Source organism: Lissotriton helveticus, chromosome 10 (genome assembly GCF_964261635.1).
Source record: "Lissotriton helveticus chromosome 10, aLisHel1.1, whole genome shotgun sequence".
NCBI lineage: Eukaryota > Metazoa > Chordata > Amphibia > Caudata > Salamandridae > Lissotriton > Lissotriton helveticus.
In genome coordinates, this window is record NC_136071.1 from 342,430,640 (window position 1) to 342,451,251 (window position 20,612).

Here is a 20,612-nt window from a genome sequence, read left to right on the forward strand (position 1 = left end):
TACATAACTACCTACAAGTTAGTCACATGTATAGCTTGAGCCTCATTCAGTACCATTTCATGCTTGTGACTTTAATAGTCTAATATAGCTGAGAAAGCTCTAGTCACAGACAAGATTGCAGTTGGTCACTTTTGTAAGACCACTGGGCCAGAATCTGCTCTTTGTCAAAATGGAGCCTCTGGAAATGACTGGGCTAGGCACATTTATTCCCAAATAAGGCAGCTACTCTGAGCAGCCTATTGGACTTCAGCCTTGTTAATCAGTTGTCAGGCCAACACCTCTTTAAGGCTGATGTAAGTGAGGTAGGACTATGCACAAGTCTGATGAAGGCCTTGAAAGACCTGTGAGTTTTGCAATAAATTAGTCAACGGTCAGTCTTATGGCTCTGAGAAAACCATACACAGTGTCTGGCCACAATGCTTCAGCTACTGTACATCCAAGGGAAATTATTTCTTCTGTTTTCATCAGCTTTTTTGTCTCAATTATATTTGATCATAGTTGTCTCTAGGTATTTTAGTCTGCTGTTAAGGCAACAAAAGAGTGCCATATTAAGCTATCTTTTGTATATGATCTTTTGTTGTGCTGATAGTAATACACTCCCTAATGAAATTATTTTACTTATTGCCCATCCACTCTTCTTCGACATTACCCACACATGATTAAGATGCACTTCCAGCAGTGTTTTATACTTAATCTCACCTTTATGTTGTGGTACTGCTCGGTGTATGGTATTTTCCGTTATATTTAAAAGTTGGATGTCTCTACAAGTTAGGCATTTATTTTTGTAACATGTCATTGGTTGGTTCTTCACAAGAACGGCTGTTAATTTGGCTCTCATCATAAATGCTTTGAGTGTAAGTGGTTGCTAACAACCAAGCATGAGGGTGTCCTGGAATATCCGTTGCAGTCCGTTGGGTTCCCGCAAACGGCTGTAGTTTCTTAACGATCTTGCTTAGTAATTCAAATGGTAGATCACACTTTGTCTAGTGGAGATCGCTATCCAGGTGGTCTCCAAGGAATCCTGGCCAATCCTTGGATTCGGTTTTGCCCACATTTGTATGGCATGCAAAATCTGAAGCAAAAGTTTAAGCCCTTACTTGATTAAGACGTCTAGTCACAGATCCCTTAATTTCAAATTATCCCAAGGCATCAGATTGGATCTGGAATTTTATTCATGAGCAGGAAGTGACGTTCATTGTACCTATATAGGCGGCACCCCAGTGCGTCAAATTCAGTTATTTTCTTTCTGAGTCAGTCAGTGCACATCCGAAGAGAGCTAACCACAATAAAATTTTGACTGACCTGTTTAACTTTTTTTCTCCTGGTGTGTCAGGATGTACACTAGGATGGCGGGTTTCAAGGCCTGTGGCACATGGAATTGGCAGATGTCGGTGAGGGACCCTCATCTTGTTTGCCTCTGGTGCCTTGAGCGTGACCACGACTCAACGACCCTTTAGACTGCCACGCCATGCACACCCTGGTCTTGAGGGAGTGCTGCCTCAAACTCCTTGCCGTCCGAAATGCGACACTGTGATAAACTCGAACCCGGAGGAGAGGGAGGTCCCAGGATCAGTCGTGGAACCCAAGATCCTTGTGGAACTCCAAGATTTCTAAATTTCCTTAAGTGCAGGAAAAGTTAAGTCGAAGAGGTCTTCAACTTGGTCCCCTTCGTTGAAGTCATCTGACGAGACGAGGGGTCCTTATTCGAGGCCTGACTCCACGGTTGAGCTTGCACCTGGGCCAGCTCTGTGCCTCCCTGAGTTTCCGGGAGCTGGAGCGACTCCCGCCCAACTCAGTGAGTTCTAGGATGCTCTGCACCTCATATTTGGGCGTTGAGTTTTAACAGGGTAACCCACGTAAAACTACCAGACCTGGGTCAGTAATACAGTACAATACAGTGGCGGTCATGGTAGCAATTCATTTAGACAAACGGGAATAAAGATAAAGCATACACCACAATTGATTTTCTATGATGCGTAAATTAAATTTAACCTCAGAGTTGAGTGGCATCAAATGCGATTAAAAAGTCAAAGCATTTCTCAGTGGCAACACAGTTGCTCCAATAGCTAGAGGTGCGACAAAAATATTTACTGTGCTCTTGGTGTGAGGGGAGAAAAAGAAGAGGATGGGTAGATGGTGGTGAATTTGTGAGTGAAGGACAGGGAAAGGTGTAGTGACATATATTTACATCATTTATACATATAGTAGAAACTTTCCAGCCTAACATAGGTCTATTGTTCCTGAATTTAAACGTAGCTCAAATGTACATGTTAATCGTAACAATCTATCCTAAGAGCTTGTATAGGGGTTGTATGTGGTCAACGTTTCGAGAGCGGGATGACCACGAATGAGACACCGCTTTGATTAGTTCCCTTACGCGAGAGAATCGTATACCTCGTTAGCGTTGGTGTCATAGTTACTTATTGACTTCCCTTGAACGCACAGTCACTGTGCCTTATTCACAAGTAGGTGCTCTTCTCAGTCTTGTCCTGATGAAGAGACCAATGTGAGGAATGAATTCACCCTCATCTCTAGGGGTCGAAACGTTGGCCACATACAACCCCTATACAAGCTCTTAGGATAAATTGTTACGAATAACATGTACGTTTGAGCCCCAATTTCCTCATGGAACACCCTACCCGAAGAGCTTGGTGGTCCAAGCCTGCACGTCCTGCATAACTTTTGCCGCATTCCCTACCAACCCACCGGATAGGGAATCCAATAGACTGTACACCTTAAAATAGAAAATAATTTTCTTCCGCCAGCCTGGCATTGTGGTCCGTGAACACTGCATGCCTTTTAGCCCGTTACTCCCATTACTTGTGGGATTCAGTTGCGCAGGTGCTGCCTATGGCACCAGATGAGGCCCCTGTCATACTCTCCAAGCTATGGCTGATGGGAGAGATGCAGCTAAGTTAATGATTCTATGTGGGTTGGACATGACTGAGTCGCTGGGCAGAGCGGCTTCTTACGGCGCCACGCCTGGCTGAGAATAACTGGTATTTCGAGGGATGTCTAAGCGCTGCTTATGGACTTGCGCTTCAATGGCTCCTGTCTCTTAGATGACCAGGCGGACTCACTGCTGGAGCTATTTAAGGCTGGCAGAGCTACAACCAGGTGCAGCTGTGTCTTACCCGCCTAGTCACCACAGCTTGCAAGGTGCCCAGCCTCTGCATTACTGAGGAAGCGGTAACCACAGACCCTGGGGGTCGGGCCAGTTCACCACTCCCCCAACATCCGCAGCCTCCAAACTCCTTTTGTTTGCCCTCTTACCATCATGAGCAATACGTGGGAGGCAGGATACGTCATCACCTGTGCTGCTGAAGGTCTAGAATATCAGACCGCTGGGTTCTTCAGAATGTCCGAAGTAACTACTCCCTCCGCTTTGTGGCTACCCCTCCACTCATGCCTCCCACTTGCGACAGGCTGATGGAGGACAATCTCTTCTTGCTGTGCCAGTAAGTGACGGTTCTCTTGACCAAGGCGGCCATAGAGAAGGTGCAGATGCCAGAAGTAGGTGGTGGTTGTTATTCCCGCTACTTTCTGGTGCCCAAGGAGGACAGAGGCCTGTGCCCACTCAATTTCTTCCTCAAGAAAGAGAAGTTCAAAATGCTCATGGTAGCTCAAGTCCTGTCTGCCCTGGAGACTGGATGGTAGCTTTGGACTTGCGGTACGCTTAGTTTCACATTCCCGCCCTGCCTCCCCACTGGCGTTTCCCAAGGTAGGCCACAAGCACTCTGTTTGCTGTGCTTCCTTTTGGCCTTACCAGCGGCCCTCATGTGTTCTGCAATGTGATGGCAGTGGATGCAGCTCATCTGCTGAGATCAGAGTTTCCAGTCTTTCCCAATCTCAATGACTGGCTGTTGAAGGCGGACTCACCTCCAGACTACAGTGGACCGCCTGCATTTGCTGGGGTTCACTATCCGCATGCTGAAGTCACACCTGACTTACTCTCAAACACTCCCTTTCATCAGAGCTATTCTGGACACGGTGCAGTTACAGGCCTGTCGTCCCGAACGGCGAGTCCAGGTAGTCAGGCTATGATACCGATGTTTCTGCCTCTATCGTGGATTTCGGGTTGACTGAATCTGAGTCTGCTGGGCCTCATGGCCTACTACATACTGCTTGTGACACATGCCCACTGGTAATGCTGGCTCCGCAGTGGGGCCTGAAGTATCGGTGGCTGCAGCATCAGGGGAATCTCACAGTTATGGTCCAGATCTCAGAGGAAAATGCAAAAGATGTGCAGTGGTGTTAACATTGGGTCAGCTGCAAACCCCCTCTCTCTTCCCCAACCAGATCTGACAATGGTGTCAGACGTCACTCCTGGAATGAGGCGCTATCTGGAAGAGGAGGAGATCGGAGGCCTCTGGTCTTCACCGAAATCCGGACTCCACATCAACCTTCTGGAGCTCAGGGTGATCCGGCTAGCATTAAAAGCCTTTATGCCCTTCATCAAGGGAAAGCTAGTGCAGGTGTTCACGGGCAACACTGTCCCCATGTGGTACTGCAACGAACAGGGCCAGGTGAGGTCGTTGACCATCTGTCAAATGGCCCTGCATCTCTGGACAAGGCTGGACCATCTGGGCATTTCCCTGGTGGTTCAACACCTGGCGGGCTCTGTGAACTCCACTACAGCGCACTCAGCCGAAGTTGCCTAGCAGATCACAAATCGCATCTCCATCTGGAGGTGGTGCAAGGTCTCTTTCAGCTGTGGGGAGAGCTTGGTTAAATCTGTTCGCCACCGTCGAGAATGTCAGTAGGTCTGGGTGCTGGAGTTTCCAAGGCGGCTCTCGCTCAGCGACGTTTTTCTTCTTGAGTTGAGTTCAGGCCTCCTGTACGCCTTTTCGCCCACACCACTCCTGCCCAGAGTTCTCAATATCGGGAAGGACCGGGCAATGCTTCCTTGTGATGCCGGACTGGGCTCAGAGATCTTGGTATTCTGAGCTTTTTGAGCATGGGCATCAGTCCTCCGATCAGGCTGCCTCTTCTGTAAGATCTTCTGTCACAGCACCTGGGGAGTATTCTCCACCCAAACCTGTCAATGCTCCGTCTTCATGCGTGGATATTGAGCAGCGACAGTTGACAGCGTTCAACCTTCTGCCCAAAGTCTGCACTGTTATCTTGCCAGCAAGGCGTCCTTCCACCAAGACTGTATATGCCTGTCGTTGGGGCAAGTTTGTGGCATGATGTGCAGAGAAACAGGTTGACACTCCGGCTTAACTATTCTGATGTACACTCCCTTTGAGCCATTGCATAAAAGTCCTTTCTGCCAAAAGTTGTCACTCCCTTTCATGTGTGCCAGTCCCCCATACTGCCTACTTTTTATGCTCCTCCACATCCCTCCAAGGAAGGAACAACTTCACCGCCTGGATCCAAAAAGCGTTGTTCTACCGTGACTGCACAAAAGAATTCCGGATGGATGGCCAACTCTTCACGGGGAATGTTAGAGCGAAGAAGGGAAAGGCTTTGCAGAAACAGACCATCTCCCAATGGATCGTGCTCTGCATTAAAATCTGCTAAGCATTTGCCAAGAACCAACCCCTGGTGGGCTTGCATGCTCATCCCACTAGAGCCAAGGCTGCGACCACTGCGTTAGATCACGGAGTCCTGTTCCTGGATATCTACCAGGCAGCGACGTGGACCTGTCTGCACATGTTCACAAGTCATTGCTGTCTGGAGAGTCTGGTCCGTTGGGGCATGCATTTTGCCAGTTCGGACTTGCAGGTCTTTTTTGGTTTGAATTTATTTTTTGTAGATCCACCTCCGGAGAAGTATTGCTTATTTTTTTTTCTAAGGTAAGGAGTCCAGGGCCACAAGTATCTAAAAGATGAACCTATTAGTCATCTTCAGTAACATCTTATCTGGCAGAGACTCTATCCAGAGATTCATCATTGATTCAACAGCCCCATCCTCCCACCCCCTACCACCCCAGATCCAGTCTGACGCCTGGCGAAATTCTGAGGTAAGGAATCTGTGGCCAGATAGTCTCTACCAGAAAAGGCGTTACTGAAGGTAAGTAACGTCTTCAATAGAGAATCCTATTTTTGTCACCATCCATCTTTTCAACCATTCGTACAAGTTAACCTACAAATACCCTTCCCCCAATACTAAACATTATACCAGTCATATAATCTGATTATGATACTGCCGAGCCTAATGGCCAGCCTAAGCGAAGCAGTGGCTAACAAGGTGTCCTGCGCATAACAAAGCAAGCCGCAAAGTCCTTTCCATCCATACATACCCACCATAATATCCCTTCCAGTTTTATTTCTTGTTGCTCAAACTGATCACTCGAGACAGACTGACACTCATGCTCAACACACCAATAAAGCCTTAAAGCTTATAAAACCCTCCTAACTCGGCACTAGTCTCAAAGCACATAAACATTTATCTTGGAACCACTCCTGTAAAGGTATCTTAAACCAGGCCATCACCCACACAGCATAGCGACTTAACTGTCTGGCCATGCTAGTCTTAAATATAAAACAGATATACATAGGTAGTACAATGGCCAGCCATGTACCAAGTGCAACAGAAAGGACAATATCCTTTGACACACCCCTGACAGTTGTAGATTTTGCAAAAAGTATTGATTGCTCAACCCGCAAATCACTGAGCCACTGTTTCTTCTTGCATGTTGATTCCAAGAATATTTTCTCACGATTACTAAAACTAATTTTTCCCATTTCTTATACACAGTAAATTTGGAACTCTCATCCGTAGCTGAGGCCATTTCAGAAAGTATCACCGCACCGCCCAGCAAAGAGCTCCCACCAAGTCCAGAGAAGAAAGCGAAGGTATGTGACACTTGCTTTGAAGTGAATTTACTTTCTGTGCAGCTTTGCTAAATTTTTTTTGTTAGATTTTCATCATTGCTTATTTCTTTTGAGTTAGAGAATTCTGTTTTCTGAGTTGAGTAGCCTCCAAAACGGACCAAGGCACTTCTGATAGACCCCTGACTAAAGCGTTCAATGGTTTTTATGCTTTCTATTAGGAGAACACATTTGAATGGCTGTTTATACAGATTTGTAAGTAAGACATTTAGCGCTGCATTAAAATAATATAATTAGAGAACTGAAAATGTCAAATACATTTAGATATTGAGGTAGTCCTTAGTACCAGTGGTCCATTTAGCTCCCGAAAAGAGTAATTTATTAAATTCACAGATTTGTAATTTAGAACACTATAACATACTGTGAACATATTGCATTCTCCTGTCTGTTTTGGTTGTGTTGTTCTATTCGAGGAGCACTCCTATTAAGAATTTGCTCTTTGTTTCGTAAGTAATTGTAAAAGAAAATGTGCCTGCATATTAATTATCTAGCATGTCAAATTCAGTTTCACAGTATGAAACTGCTTTTCTTGGCAGGTAAAAGTATACAGGAGACTAGTCCATCTAATACACCTTTCTGCCTAACTCAAGAGCAACCTATACCCTCTCGTTAGAAGAATGGGTGGGAGGACTGTTAATGAAGATAATTTTTTTTAACAGAGCTATCAATAATAGTTTAAAGTAAGAGTCTACAATTCTCTTTAGTTCATTGCTTTGCCTAGAAGTGAAAGTGCTTCATGCCGATGAGCTTTCCACATGCTGGCAAAACGAATCCATCTGCCTCACTCTTACATGTCCTTGTGGTGAGGATATCTTGTACGTCATAGTGCACCAACAGGGGACGGTAGTGTTCCTATATGGGAGAATCCCACATCAGGGCATTTCAATATAAAAGGTCACTGTCCTAAAATCCTCTTTAGTTACTAGAAAGAAAAGACACTGTTCTTTCTTTTTTAAAGCTTTTTCTGAGTTGGTATCGAAACAGCTTCATCTCCATCCTTTGTAGGTTTCAAGGGGCATATGAAAATATATTGTCTAAATCTCTCCCTATGCCAATGCCCCTTTGTGTACTTAGAAGCCACTTAAATGTGTGTCCTGAATGGCATCAGTACTTTTGATTCTTCCAGCTTGGGAGTGGAAAGGTTTTGGTGGCCAGTCTTCTCTACTAAGAATTGCATAGATCTGGGCTCCTTTTGAGATGCATTCAATGTTTTTAACCTCAGCAGATTACACATTTTGTTGCAGTCTCCTTGATTATTATACCGTGCAGGTCATGAAAATGTGTTTAATGTTGCTTTTGATTGCAGGGTGTTGTGAAAACATCCTCTGGTTAGTGAAATAATTTAGTGGTGTAGACTCCCCTGAGATCTGAAGGGAGCCCAATAGTGATTTGATGCTAGAAGCGAGTTACTGTAATTCACTCGTATGGTCTTTGTGCTGGCTGTGTTGTGCTTGTAGTCATGTTTTTGCCAGATTGTGTTCTCTAATCTTAACAGAGGGCCATTTATACATTTCTTTCACATTTTCTTTCTTTTAACCCCCATCCTCCACTCTGTGCACCTCACTTAATCAGGCCATCCTTATTTAATTACCACTCTCCCTCGGGCAACTGCCTTCCTCTTTAATCCTTTGCGACTGCCGTTTTTTCAGTCATCCTTGCTCTGTCTTTCCTCTCCCTTACATCTACCCACATGCGTACCCTTGATTTCCTATTCCTATACTTCATATTACCTTTTTAATCCTACTACCTCATATTACTCACACCCTGCCTACCACAACTGTCGCTCCTGCTGGAGCATGAAGACTTGCCTTCAACTTTTACCTCAACCCTTTGCATTTCTCTTTAAAGGCATATTAATGACCACAGCCATTGAATACTGACATGAACAAATACAAATCATTCTTATTCACTGCTTCCCCATATCTACACTTTCACAATAAATCACAACAATTGCTGTTTTCTGGGGGACCTCAATCTCTGGTTCAACCACTTTGCCATTAATCTGAATGCTTCACACAACCTTAAGGGAGTGCTTATCTACAGGCCACCAGGACCTCGCTCAGAATTTCTTTCCACCTTCACCTCCTGGTTGGAACCCCTAGCCATTGAGGATTCCTTTATGGCATTAGGAGACATAAATTTCCATCTGGATAAGGCAGATGAGGCGGATACACAAACGTTACTAGCAGAATGTCACACACTGGGTTTAAACCAGCACATAAAAGCTCCAACACATGACGCTGGGCATACCTTGGACGCTATCTTTTCCAACATCAGTGAGCTGGAGGTATCTAAAATTCTGCCTCTCACATGGACAGATCACCATGCCATTTTGTGTCATCTACCGTTTAAACGAACCAACCCCGCTAAACAGACCCCTTTTCAAAATAAATTCAGAGTATGGAAGGACATCGATTACGAAACCTTTAAGACGTCCTTGTCCAAGACTTGCCCGAATATTCAGTCTGACCCTACTGAAGCAGTGGGGCAGTATCTCAACTGGGTAGGCAATGCGGTGGATATGCATGCTCCACTAAAAACCATATCTAAAAATAGAAAAGTGCCTTCAGCACCGTGGTACTCAGAGACCCTCAGAAAGCAAAAACAGATCTGCAGGAACCAGGAAAGAACCTGGCGCAAGACATATGACAACATAAGCAAAGCCAAGTATAAAGACGAACTCACCATCTATAAAAAAATGATTCAGGAGGAAAAAAAGAACTACTTTGAGCAGCAAATTAATAAATCAAAAAATTCGAGTCGACAACTGTTTGAAGTAGTTAAGACTCTGGCAGGGAAGGTGGTAGATCTGAGCCCTCCCCACTCTCAGGAATTCTGCAATAATCTAGCAGGTTTCTTCTTCTCAAAAGTAAACGACATATATTCAGAATTTTCGGTTACTTCATCAAGTATCAGCATACATCCTAAATCACCCAAAAATAGCCCGGACTGTTCGTTTACTAGATTCAGGGATATGACGAATCAGGAAATAGGAGATCTTATGAGACAGGTAAAAACAGGCTCATCCCTAGATCCCTGCCCCCCTAAAATCTTCATCCCAGTAATTGATGTGGTGAGCAAAGTCATTACTCCTATTTGCAACGCCATGTTCCAATCTGGGATTTTCCCAGATAAGTTAAAAAACACTCTGCTGAAACCTCTACTTAAAAAAACTGGTCTAGATAAAACAACTCTCAAAAACTATAGACCCATTGCCAGCTTGCCTTATCTGGCTAAAATAGTGGAAAAAGCAATGAACATCCAACTAGCTGAATATATTGAACAAAATAACCTCCTGGATGAGTCGCAGTTTGGGTTCCGGAAACTTCATGGAACAGAGACTGCCCTCATTAAGGCTGCCGATGATATCAGAACCATCAGGGACCAAGGAGGAACAGCTATACTGGTCCTGCTGGATCTCTCGGCGGCCTTCGACACGGTCAATCATGCTGTCCTGATTGACCGTGTCGAGGACATGGGCATTTGCTCAAAGGCCAAGGAGCTTCTGGCTTCATTTCTGTCCAACAGAACGCAGGCAGTGACACTGGGCGCATTTCAATCTACTGAGCTCGCCCTCCCATGTGGCGTCCCGCAAGGCTCATCCCTAAGTCCGACACTTTTCAACATCTATGTGTCGGACTTAGCAAGGGTGATCAAGAACTACCGGATGAGCCTTACCTCATACGCCGACGACACCCAATTGGTGATCGCAATTAAGAACGATGGTGAGGAGGTAGCCGCCAGGTTCCAAGAAGGCATGCTTGCCATCAAGGAATGGATGTCTGAGAACTGCTTGCGCCTCAACTCCGAGAAAACTGAGGTAATGATCTTTGGAAATCTATCGCCGCAGTGGTCCACTTTTTGGTGGCCGACCCCACTCGGAGCCCCCCCAGAACCTGTGCAAAAGGTCAGGAATTTAGGAATTATATTCGACGACAATCTTAATTTTTCCAACCATGCCAATCAGGTTGCGTCGTCTGCCTTCTACAAGCTTAAGATCATTAGAAAAATCCTGCCCTATCTTCCTGAGAGTACTAGGAAAACAGTGGTGAGTTCCTTAGTACTCTCATCACTTGATTATTGTAATGGATTATTTGTAAATGCCCAGGCACGGGTGGTGGCCAAACTGCAGCTTATACAAAATGCTGCCGCAAGGCTACTAGCTGGCATTCCTAAGTTTCAGTCCACCAAGCAAGCGATAAGGAACTACCACTGGTTAACAGTGAGAAATCGCATTAGATTCAAGACCTTGTGTCTCACCTATAAAGCCCTCAAGGGTCTTGGACCAGCATTTCTCAAACAGAAACTCTTCTACTACTTACCAAAAAGATCCTTACGCTCCGAACAGAGACATCTATTGGTAGTGCCACGCACTAGGACGGTGACATGGGGCGACAGAAGCTTTACCAACGCTGCTGCCAAACTTTGGAACACGCTTCCAAAGGAAATAAAATTGGCACCCTCGCTACTTCAATTCAGAAAATTGGTAAAAACCTGGTTATTTGACCAATAAACTGCTCAGGACAATACTTTTTAAGGTAGATACATGTTCAATCTGGGATTTTCAGCAAAGTTATAGCGCCAAGACACCCACGGGTATACGCTGCGCTTTATAAATTTTTAAAATAAATAAACCAACCTGACCTTGCCTAAATGAAATCCATCACAGCATAACTAGAGGACCTCCATTTCTCCTAATTTGTACCTGTAACAACGAATGCAGCTGAACACACAGCCTCCATGAATCAATCAATTAACTCAGATTTGTAGAGCGCTGCTAATCACCTGCAAGGGTATGCAGGTGGTAGTTGCAGTGTGGTAACTCGTCCCAGTAACTGGAAACTTCCCCATAGTATGGATCCACAATCACTACCTCTCCTTTCAGATCAACTACCACCGGTAGAGTGTACAATAAAGCTACAGACAATGGAAACACCTCGCCTATCAGCACTTGGCATTCATCTATTCAAGAGCTCTCTTAACAAACAGATAGCAAAAGTGAAGCAGTTCTACAACTGAGTTACCCAAGGATTTAATAGACAAATAAAAAGAGAATTCCTTGGATCGATAAAAATGTTAAAAACACTGAAAGCAGAGCGAGGTATACTGCAATAGTGGAAGGGAAAATCAATCTGCTGGTGGATATTCAGATCAAGCCTCAAGAAAGCAAAAGAAAACCTCAATTACTCCACATGGATGTATAATGCGAAATGCTCATCCATTGAACTACCTTACCCTGCCCGACCATTGATTGTGTGGCTTTTCAAGTTTACAGACCTAGATGGGAGCCTTCGAGTGGCCCAAGGGCAAGACAGATCTCTCTTGTGGCTCAGCTCAGATGATGCTTTTTCCAGACTATACACTAAAGGTCCCACAACAATGTTGGTATCTTCTGGAGATGAAGCAAAAACTATGTGCCATGCGGTTTCAATATATTTTGCTCTTCCTTTCCTCAAGGTCATTCACTAGGACAGGATTCTGGTATTTGATACTCCTGAGTACGCTTGGTTAACAACAACCAGACTTCATCCAAGAAAGATCCTCCCCCCCACAGGCTCAGGGCAGGAAAGACATGGCCCATGTCTTTGGGAGTGGCTCCCACAGTAGAAACCGAAAACAACACCAATTTGAAGATAAACTAGCCAAAAGTTGTTGTGTCCCTGCTTGGTCGAGTGCTCCCTATGTGATGCCATGGACAATTCTTAATGACTGTATTCTGACCTTTTCTCTACTGGTTATGTATGTGATAATCCTATGACGTTCGCTAAACAGCCAGCACGTTAGTGAGACTTTTCACCCTCTTTGTCTTCGAACGATTGCCCACTACCCTTGATCTATATCTCTTTTCAGCATGTGTTATTTATTAAATGATTTATGTTAGTGTGAGAGGGATGGGCGGAAGAAGAAGCGAGGAGGCCGGATTACGGGCTCAATGATATTATTTTATTTGAGGTTACAGCACCAAAATAAGTCAATATGGAAGAGTTGTAATAGTCTTCTCTCCTGGACGATGTCTGGGTCGTCTTTCCTTTGATCCATGGCCGTTCTTCTGCTTGGGGTGGGGAAATGATGTTCCAGGAGGCTCGCAGTGGGCAGAGAAGCAATACAGAAAAGAAGCGGTTAATAAACCTTGTCCTTGCACTGGTCTGGCAGGACAGAACCCTTTACCATTTAAAGAAGCTCGTAGGGGTGCGGCGTATATTTACAAAGGGCAAAACTGGGATGGACTGAATATGAGGGAGAAGCACAGTGTCCGTGAAAAGAAAAGAGATACGATTCTCTGATAGGGTGCTGTGTAAGACTTTGAGACGTCTCTGAACCAGCACAGCCAGTCAACCCAGAAGCAACATGCAACAGTGGTGAGGTCGAAAGTGGCAAAATGATATAGCGTGAGGAATCGGGGTTAGGTGTAGGAGACGGTGGGTGACCCACACACAAACAGTGAATATACTTGGTGAACCCTTAATCTAACCTCCCCGCCGACCCTCCCCGTTACTCCCTCCCAAGTCACGTACCGCATCAGCCGCAGCTCTCCTGAGCTGCGGCGACTCTCCAGCGTCCTCCGGGGGGCGTCCACCACTCCTCAGTCTAGGAATCGAGTCCTCCGTCTCCTTCCTGGTCCTGAAGGTTGGAACCCTCTGTGGTATCCTTCCCGTCACTCACGAAGCTCCGCTCTCGGTATTGCTCTTGTAGCACGGCGTCTTCCTGTAGCACAGCATCTTCCTGTTCCTCCCTTTCCTCCGAGCACCACGACACGCCTCCCTGGTTCTCCGGTTCTGATTTTAGTGGGCGTGACCCCGCCCCTCCGTGTCTCGATTGGTTGGGACATCCCTGAAGGCAAGGAGAAGCAGGTGGTATTAACTCCTGCTTCCCCGGTCCTGATATAGTGCTATATGCGGTTGCTGTGTCCGGGGGATTTAAGGGCAGGAGCGATATTGTGGCATTCCCGTCGACCCTCTTGCAGTTAGGTTGGTAATTTCTGCTTTTCTTAATGGACGACATGTTTCACTTTTAGAAGTGTGGGGTACAGGATGGCAGAATATCTTTGATTCAGATAATCCCAAGATGCTTATTTGACCCCTCCCCAATTGAACTATCGATAGGACGTTGGGGGGGACTGGATACAATGGAAGGTTAACTCCTGGCAACTTTCGGATGAAAAATTAGACGAGTTTCTCCAAGAAGAACTGGACCATTTGTTTACTTGCAATAAGAGCTCAGTCATGTCAGAAGCTTCCCTATGGTAGGCTATGACGCTAGTCATTAGGGAGGATATTATTTATTTTGCAGCTCAACAAAAGAAAGTAGAAGTGTCTGAATGCCTGGCAGTAAATTATAAGATAGCGGAGCTTGAAGGGATCATGGTCCAGTCTACTTGCAAGATCTCCAGCCGATGCCTGGAGGCCTTCAGATAATCACTGCATACTAAAATTCTCTAAAGCAGCTATACTGGCTTCAATATACAAAACGTAATGCTGGAGGCAAATCTGGTGCATAACAAATTAAGCTATCTTGGAAAGGTAAAGAACCCAGCAAGACACCAAGTAATGACTTTCCTTCCCAAGCCAAGTAGGACTCTTTAAAATGATAACAGATCCAAAAGATTATATGAAGTATGCCCAAGGCTTACGCAGCATAGGACCCACCATTTGCCACACCATACTGCCCTACCTCAATTTCTGGCTTTACTTCTCTAAGTTGGGCCAGTCAACATAAAGCTTAGAGGAATGCAAGTTGGTTGTGTCAGTCACAAGTGAATGCCCATCATGGAAAAACTCTAATTGGGGTCTGGGGTTTTCAGATCTTCAGCGCTATTAAACTGCACAACTATTCCTGAACAGTGATTGGATGTATGTTGATAAAGCTGATCCAGTGGTTATATTGGAAATAGAGGATCTGGTACTCCTTTGTCTTCTGTCCTATTTTATGACGAAAAGGAATTCAGGTCCCTGCTCTTCATCTCTGAGATACCCATTGATTGCACCAAGCCATGTGGAACATTAAATGGCATGGCAGTATAATAGGGGAGAATCCGCTTTGGCCCGGGTAATGGCTTCTGGCAGTGCCTCAACTTCTGGCTTTTCTGGATGGAACAACATTGGAATATCCAGAGTGTAGGGTGTGTGGGCTTCTTCAAATATAAAAACATGTAAGTAACTCCAAGAGGAATTTACAGATTAGGCATGCTCTCGATACCGCCAAAGACCATCTATTCACGGTCCCTGAATACAACCGCCTTAAATGCAAACTCTTAATTGAACGCATGGGGGGAAAATCGCCCGATGTAGACTGTACTGCCCTAGTTAACATCCCAGATCCAATATTACAGTTAAGGGAGAGATGCAAGCCCGGCCTGGGTCTCTTGGAGCAGGAGGAGGAGAAGAAGTGGCTGGAAGCAAAGATTGTTGCCATAGAGATGGTGATGCTGGCTAGGCTCCCTCTTATCCAATATTCGCTTTTCCCATCAAGTCTGCTTCATGCCAGAACATATACAGAAAATAAGTAGAAGCTACTCCCAGAATTATCCTAGGTATGAACATAATTCTAGTACTTTGTCCCATGTGGTATAAGGATATCCAAAGCTTCAAGCATATTGGCACAGAATACGCAGTGCCCTAGTTCAGGTGGTTGGGGGGCAGATCCCATGTAGCCTTATGGTGGCACTATTGGGGATAACTTCTGAGCAGGATGTGGCTGGCCACAGCAAAAGCTGGTAGTCTTGGGCTTCAGGGTCTCCCATAGGGAAATTGTCTGTACATGGAAGGTGCTAGCAGCTCCGTCATTGCATGACTAGTTCAGAGCCATTAATTTTCATGCCGCTTTTAACAAAAGTATACAAGGCAAGAGAATGCCCCACAAAACATCGTATAATACAAGGCAAGTGGTTGAATGGTCTCCATCGAGAATAGTCTTGGTACACAGTAGGGGTGAGGTCCCAAGATCAGACTAAGCGAATGTCTAATGTCTGGCATTCATAAGAAAGGTTAATATTGGGAATGTGAATCCGGATGAAAATGGATTGTCTATCCTGCTTGTTGATCTTGGTATTTTGTTGCTTGGATGAAAATGCTAATAACATTTTTTTAATGAAAAAGGACAATCATTGGGTTGAAGGTTTATAATGCTTGGCATTTGCATCGTTACTAAGCCTCAACACTGGTAGTAAGCCTGTACTTAAATGAGGTTCTTATTACTTAAAACCGAATACAGGTTTGAAATGCAGTCCCTTGTACTAGCTGTCTGATGCTGGCGTTTTGTGTTTCCAGAGCTGCTTGCAGGAACTTTAATCAATCAGATAATGTCCCCGTCCCTTTACGTTGGGTGATCCCTGATTGACAGACCAAGCATATGTCTCAAAGGAATTTTAAGAAGCCCTATGATTCAGCACCCAGAGAAAGATGGGAGATTTTAGGGGTGATATTTAAAAATATCTGGCAAGCTGCTCCCTTTCCCTACAAATATCACTTCTGCAGTCAATATGCCATTAAGTATCTCTGATGTTTTATTTTTTTTTAAATGGATAGTATTCCCCTTTAATTCTATCCTAGAGCAGAATGGGAAACAAAACTGGGAATTGCCAATGCTTGTTTAACTGAGGTAGGAGTAACCAGTGCAGTATAGAGAAATATTCAGTTTGTGTTCCTTTAAATTGTTCTGTTTTGATGTATATGTGATGCCTAGTGCTGCACTATAAAAGCAATAATTATCTTACCCCTTCTCTTTCCTGTTCTCCTATTTTTGCTACTTAACTCAGAAAACAGAATATTCCCTTTTCAGTTGCCCTAGAACATATTCTGGGATTTCAGTTGCATTCAAATGTTATTTCTTTTCTTTTTGTTGTGTGCGTTTCTTTCTGTTGTGTGTGCCTGTGCGTTCTTGGGTGTTGCTTGTGGATAATTAAAGGCGTCAGCAGTCGCTGCCTCAGCCAAGCCTGCAGCTGCCAAAGGCAGATCAGCATCCACCACGACCCCCAAGCACTCTACGCCTCCCCCAGACAAAAAAACAGGTAGCCTTGCTCCAGTTGCTTCTTCCACTCCCAAACGGCCTGCGTCCAGCTCTGCACGGTCCTCCAACTTAACACCCAAGGATACTTCCACGCCTCGGTCTTCCACCTTCTCGCCCAAGGAGATGAAACCAAAGGTAAGAGAGTAGTGTTTGTCCATTATCAGACAATTGCTCAAACAGACTAATTAGCTTTTGCACTCAACAACGTAGAGGACAAAGCTACCTTCATAAATCTGAATTTTATAGATATTAAATGTTGTGGTATTGAAGAGATGAAAGGGTTCTGTGGGTACGGCTGTGATTTGTGAATAGGCCTTGGTCCATTGCCCCTGAAGAATAATAGACGTATGCTGATATATTAATTGCAGTGATTGGTCAAAATTAGGGAATATGCAGTCGAAACAAATATGCATGCTGTGACAAGTACAATAAAATGCAACAGTTTTTAATGTAATTCAAGTAGGTGCAAGCTAATCTGGTGCATAACAAATTAAGCTATCTTGGAAATGTAAAAGAACACAGCAAGACACCAAGTTAACGACTCTCCTTCCCAAGCCAAGTATTGATCATGTAACTGCTCTTAAATCTAATCTCCCTCCTTGGGTAAATCCTAGGACTCTTTAAAATAATAATAGAACCAAAATATTATATGAAGTAGCCCAAGGCTTACTCTGTATAGGACCTTCCATTTGCCACACCATACTGCCCTACCTCAATTTCAGGCTTTACTTCCCTAAGGTGGGCCAGTCAACATAAAGCTTAGAGGAATGCAAGTTGGTTGTGTCAGTCACTAGTGAATGCCCATCATGGAAAAACTCTAATTGAAGTGTGGTAAGTAAAGAATTATTTTTCAGTGTGTTTTTTTTTCTTGCTGATCGAATCTCTTGAATAGCAGGTTTTGAAGTACCCATCACAGATGGATGCTGTAGGTACAGTAGACGTGGAACATAGGGCCACAGTCTGCTGAAGCCACGTGGAGACGGATAGCAATCCCCATAGTTGTCAACATAATGTCCGGTTTCATTCATGTTAATTAAGTGACTTTGTCCTTTTCTGTATGAGCCCTTCTATCTTGTGGGAAGTAGTTACTCGAATCACATCATTTAAAAATATGCTCAATTAGCTGAGCGATGTCAGAGGTAATTCTTTAAACTACAGATCCTGGCCAGCAGAGAAGTTAGTCTCAATTACATTCAAATTTCTTTGCCTCCATTAACATGAAAACGCCCATCACATTAAATGTATGATGTTTACTCTGCGGAGGTTAGAAACCTCTCCAAATAGAGGCATGTTTCAATTGAAAATCTGGCACAGAGTAAGAATATCTGAATATAAAACGGGTTTAATGAAGCATGCAATTTACTTATTGTACTCTCGGATCAGTTTCAGTAAAGACAGTTGTATTCATAGTAGGAATTAATAATGTGACCTAGGTTTATTGGATACTTATCTTTATTGGGAGTAGAATCAGACTCTGGTCCCAGCTTGAAGCTGGTTCTTCGTTGTCAGGTTTTGATTTCTGAGTTACGTAGTTTTCAGTAGCCCTGGGTACTATATAGCAGACAAGTAGTCTCCAGGAAGGGCAAACTCCAGCAGAAAACTAAAGGCATTTGCTCAAGTTCTTTGAATGAGAAAATTAATCACGCTAGTATATCAACCACTGTACAGGTAAAGGGTATCCAGCCAATTGCACCAAGCTGACACTCCCAACTCCTTCCACAAAGGTGTCTGGCAGAGTACTTTTTGATAACTTTTGCTCCTTCTTTACCTTACTAGAAAGATTAAGCTGTCCATAGTCTACTCACTCTGAAAAAACTAAGCACTGCTCGACTTATTGTCAGGGAGAACAGATTTGTTTTTCTGAAACTGGATGCAACGCTATTCCAGAGATGGCTAAAGTAGGTCTGTGTGTTTTATCCAGAACAGCCCTAACAGGGTTAGCAGGATGATGATGATGATTCAAATAATGTTAGGTTCTGCCTCTTAAGATCTTCACTACTGGTTTTAAATCTAAAATGTTCCCACTTGAAGGCAGAGACCCCTGAACACTTGAATTTCTATTTACCCTTTACAGATATCCATTGGAGGTGAAATACTAGCATTTTATCAAATGCAGATAACAGCCTTAAAGGCTACATTTTGTTTTGAATTTTAACTTTAATTTGCAATATTATATAAGGCAACATTAGGCCTCAAGTGAACCAAAGCTCTAAATTCTGATTCTTTTTTTTTTAAACAGATTTTTATACAGCGCAAACTTGACCAAAAAGTATCGGGTTTCAGATCGCTTTACATAGCACCAGTTGGGTTACATGAGGACACATTCATTTTTGTTAGGCACAGGGCGATCAAGTGATTTGCCCAGAATCACAGGATGTTCAGCGTCATTGCCCAGACTCGAATCCAGTTCCCCAGATTCGAGGTCGACCGCCCTAGCCATTAGGCCAACTCCTCTCCAATGAAAGTACATGATGGAATAAATCTGCCTGATAGGCTTAATGCACAGAGATGTGACAATATGCACTGTCCCTTTAAGAAACCAGTTGATTCCATATCTCAGTATGCCTTGTACTCGCAAATGCCCAACCGATTCAATTATTTTTGTTCCAGATCACAGATAGAGGATCTCATATCACTGTTTAGGTATTTTTAATCCCTATTCTTAGAGGGTTTTACCTCTGTTTTCAAAACTGTTTGCCTTCATTTTATTTTATTTAGTTGTCTGAAAATCTACCTTCATTTTTAATTTTTAATGGTGAATTGTGGAGTTATGTCTTCATTGTTTCTGAAGTGCTGCCCCTGTGGGAGGAAGAGTTCTGCATTCGATCCACATAATTTGTGTGGTCTGTTTAACACCTTCACCTTAGATCAAAGGTTGGGAATTCTGCAGAAAGCTATCCAAAGTGGCACAAGTCGCAGAAGAAGAAAACGCAACTCAGGGTGACTAGATAAAGTGTCTCTTCCACTGAGACCATAGTCTATGTAGAGTCTCGCAGAGGAAGATCGAGGAAGAAGCCACTTCACTATCACATATATTCAAGCCAATCTCACACCTCCAGATTGACATTGTACATTTCATCATTAAAGTTGATCCCTTTTCCAGGGGTGACGACAGCACAAACATAGACACCTCAACGTCATAGGAGAAATTACAAACTATTGGCATTAGAGCATTTGGTACTGTTCCATCCAAAGTCCAGCCCTTCGCTGTCAAAACATTCTTCATCAAGACACTGATCTCATAGTTTGAGGTAGAGATTATCTCCATCTAAACCCTCAATGTTGAGTAGATTGATCTTTGTGCTTTCAATTTTAATCAACATTTTTTCAATATCGTCACATTATTTGTTTGGTAGACTGTCTTTTTCATTCTCTCCAGGGGCATCTCCCTTACTATCAAGACCTCTGACCTGCCAGTCTTTTTTTAATCTTTATTTAACTGTCCTCTCCTGCCATTGGTCTTTAATTTATGCCCACATGGTGGGAAGAAGCAGCATGTACTGTAACTCAGACAAATATAAACACTAGAGGCTCATTTGTTTGTCCTTGGTACTTCAGTGCCTTACCCTGCTTTTAGAGGATGTTTAAGCATCAATTCACATTTATGATAAATCATGCAAGAATGGTGGCCTGTAAATGATGGTCATTCTTAGTGTTTTCACCCATAACCTCTAAACAGCAGCAGGTTTCAGCGTTAGAATCCCAGTTTCTGACCAACCTGCCCAGTCCTACATCCAGTATCCACTTCTCTGCTATTAAAACTCCCATGTG

General features: G+C 43.9%; 1 protein-coding gene across 31 annotated transcripts in view; it reads left to right on the top strand.

The window, feature by feature from the left end:
• MAP4 (microtubule associated protein 4) overlaps positions 1–20,612 on the top strand; it is a 1,839,191-nt gene that overhangs the window by 1,382,999 nt on the left and 435,580 nt on the right. For 30 of the 31 annotated variants that reach the window (XM_078662502.1, XM_078662520.1, XM_078662498.1 and 27 more), the window contains 2 exons: positions 6,703–6,800; positions 16,740–16,976. In XM_078662502.1, the coding sequence (XP_078518628.1) occupies positions 6,703–6,800; positions 16,740–16,976 (335 nt within the window). The remainder of the gene's footprint in view (positions 1–6,702; positions 6,801–16,739; positions 16,977–20,612) is intronic. The other variant, XM_078662516.1, reaches the window with a different exon arrangement.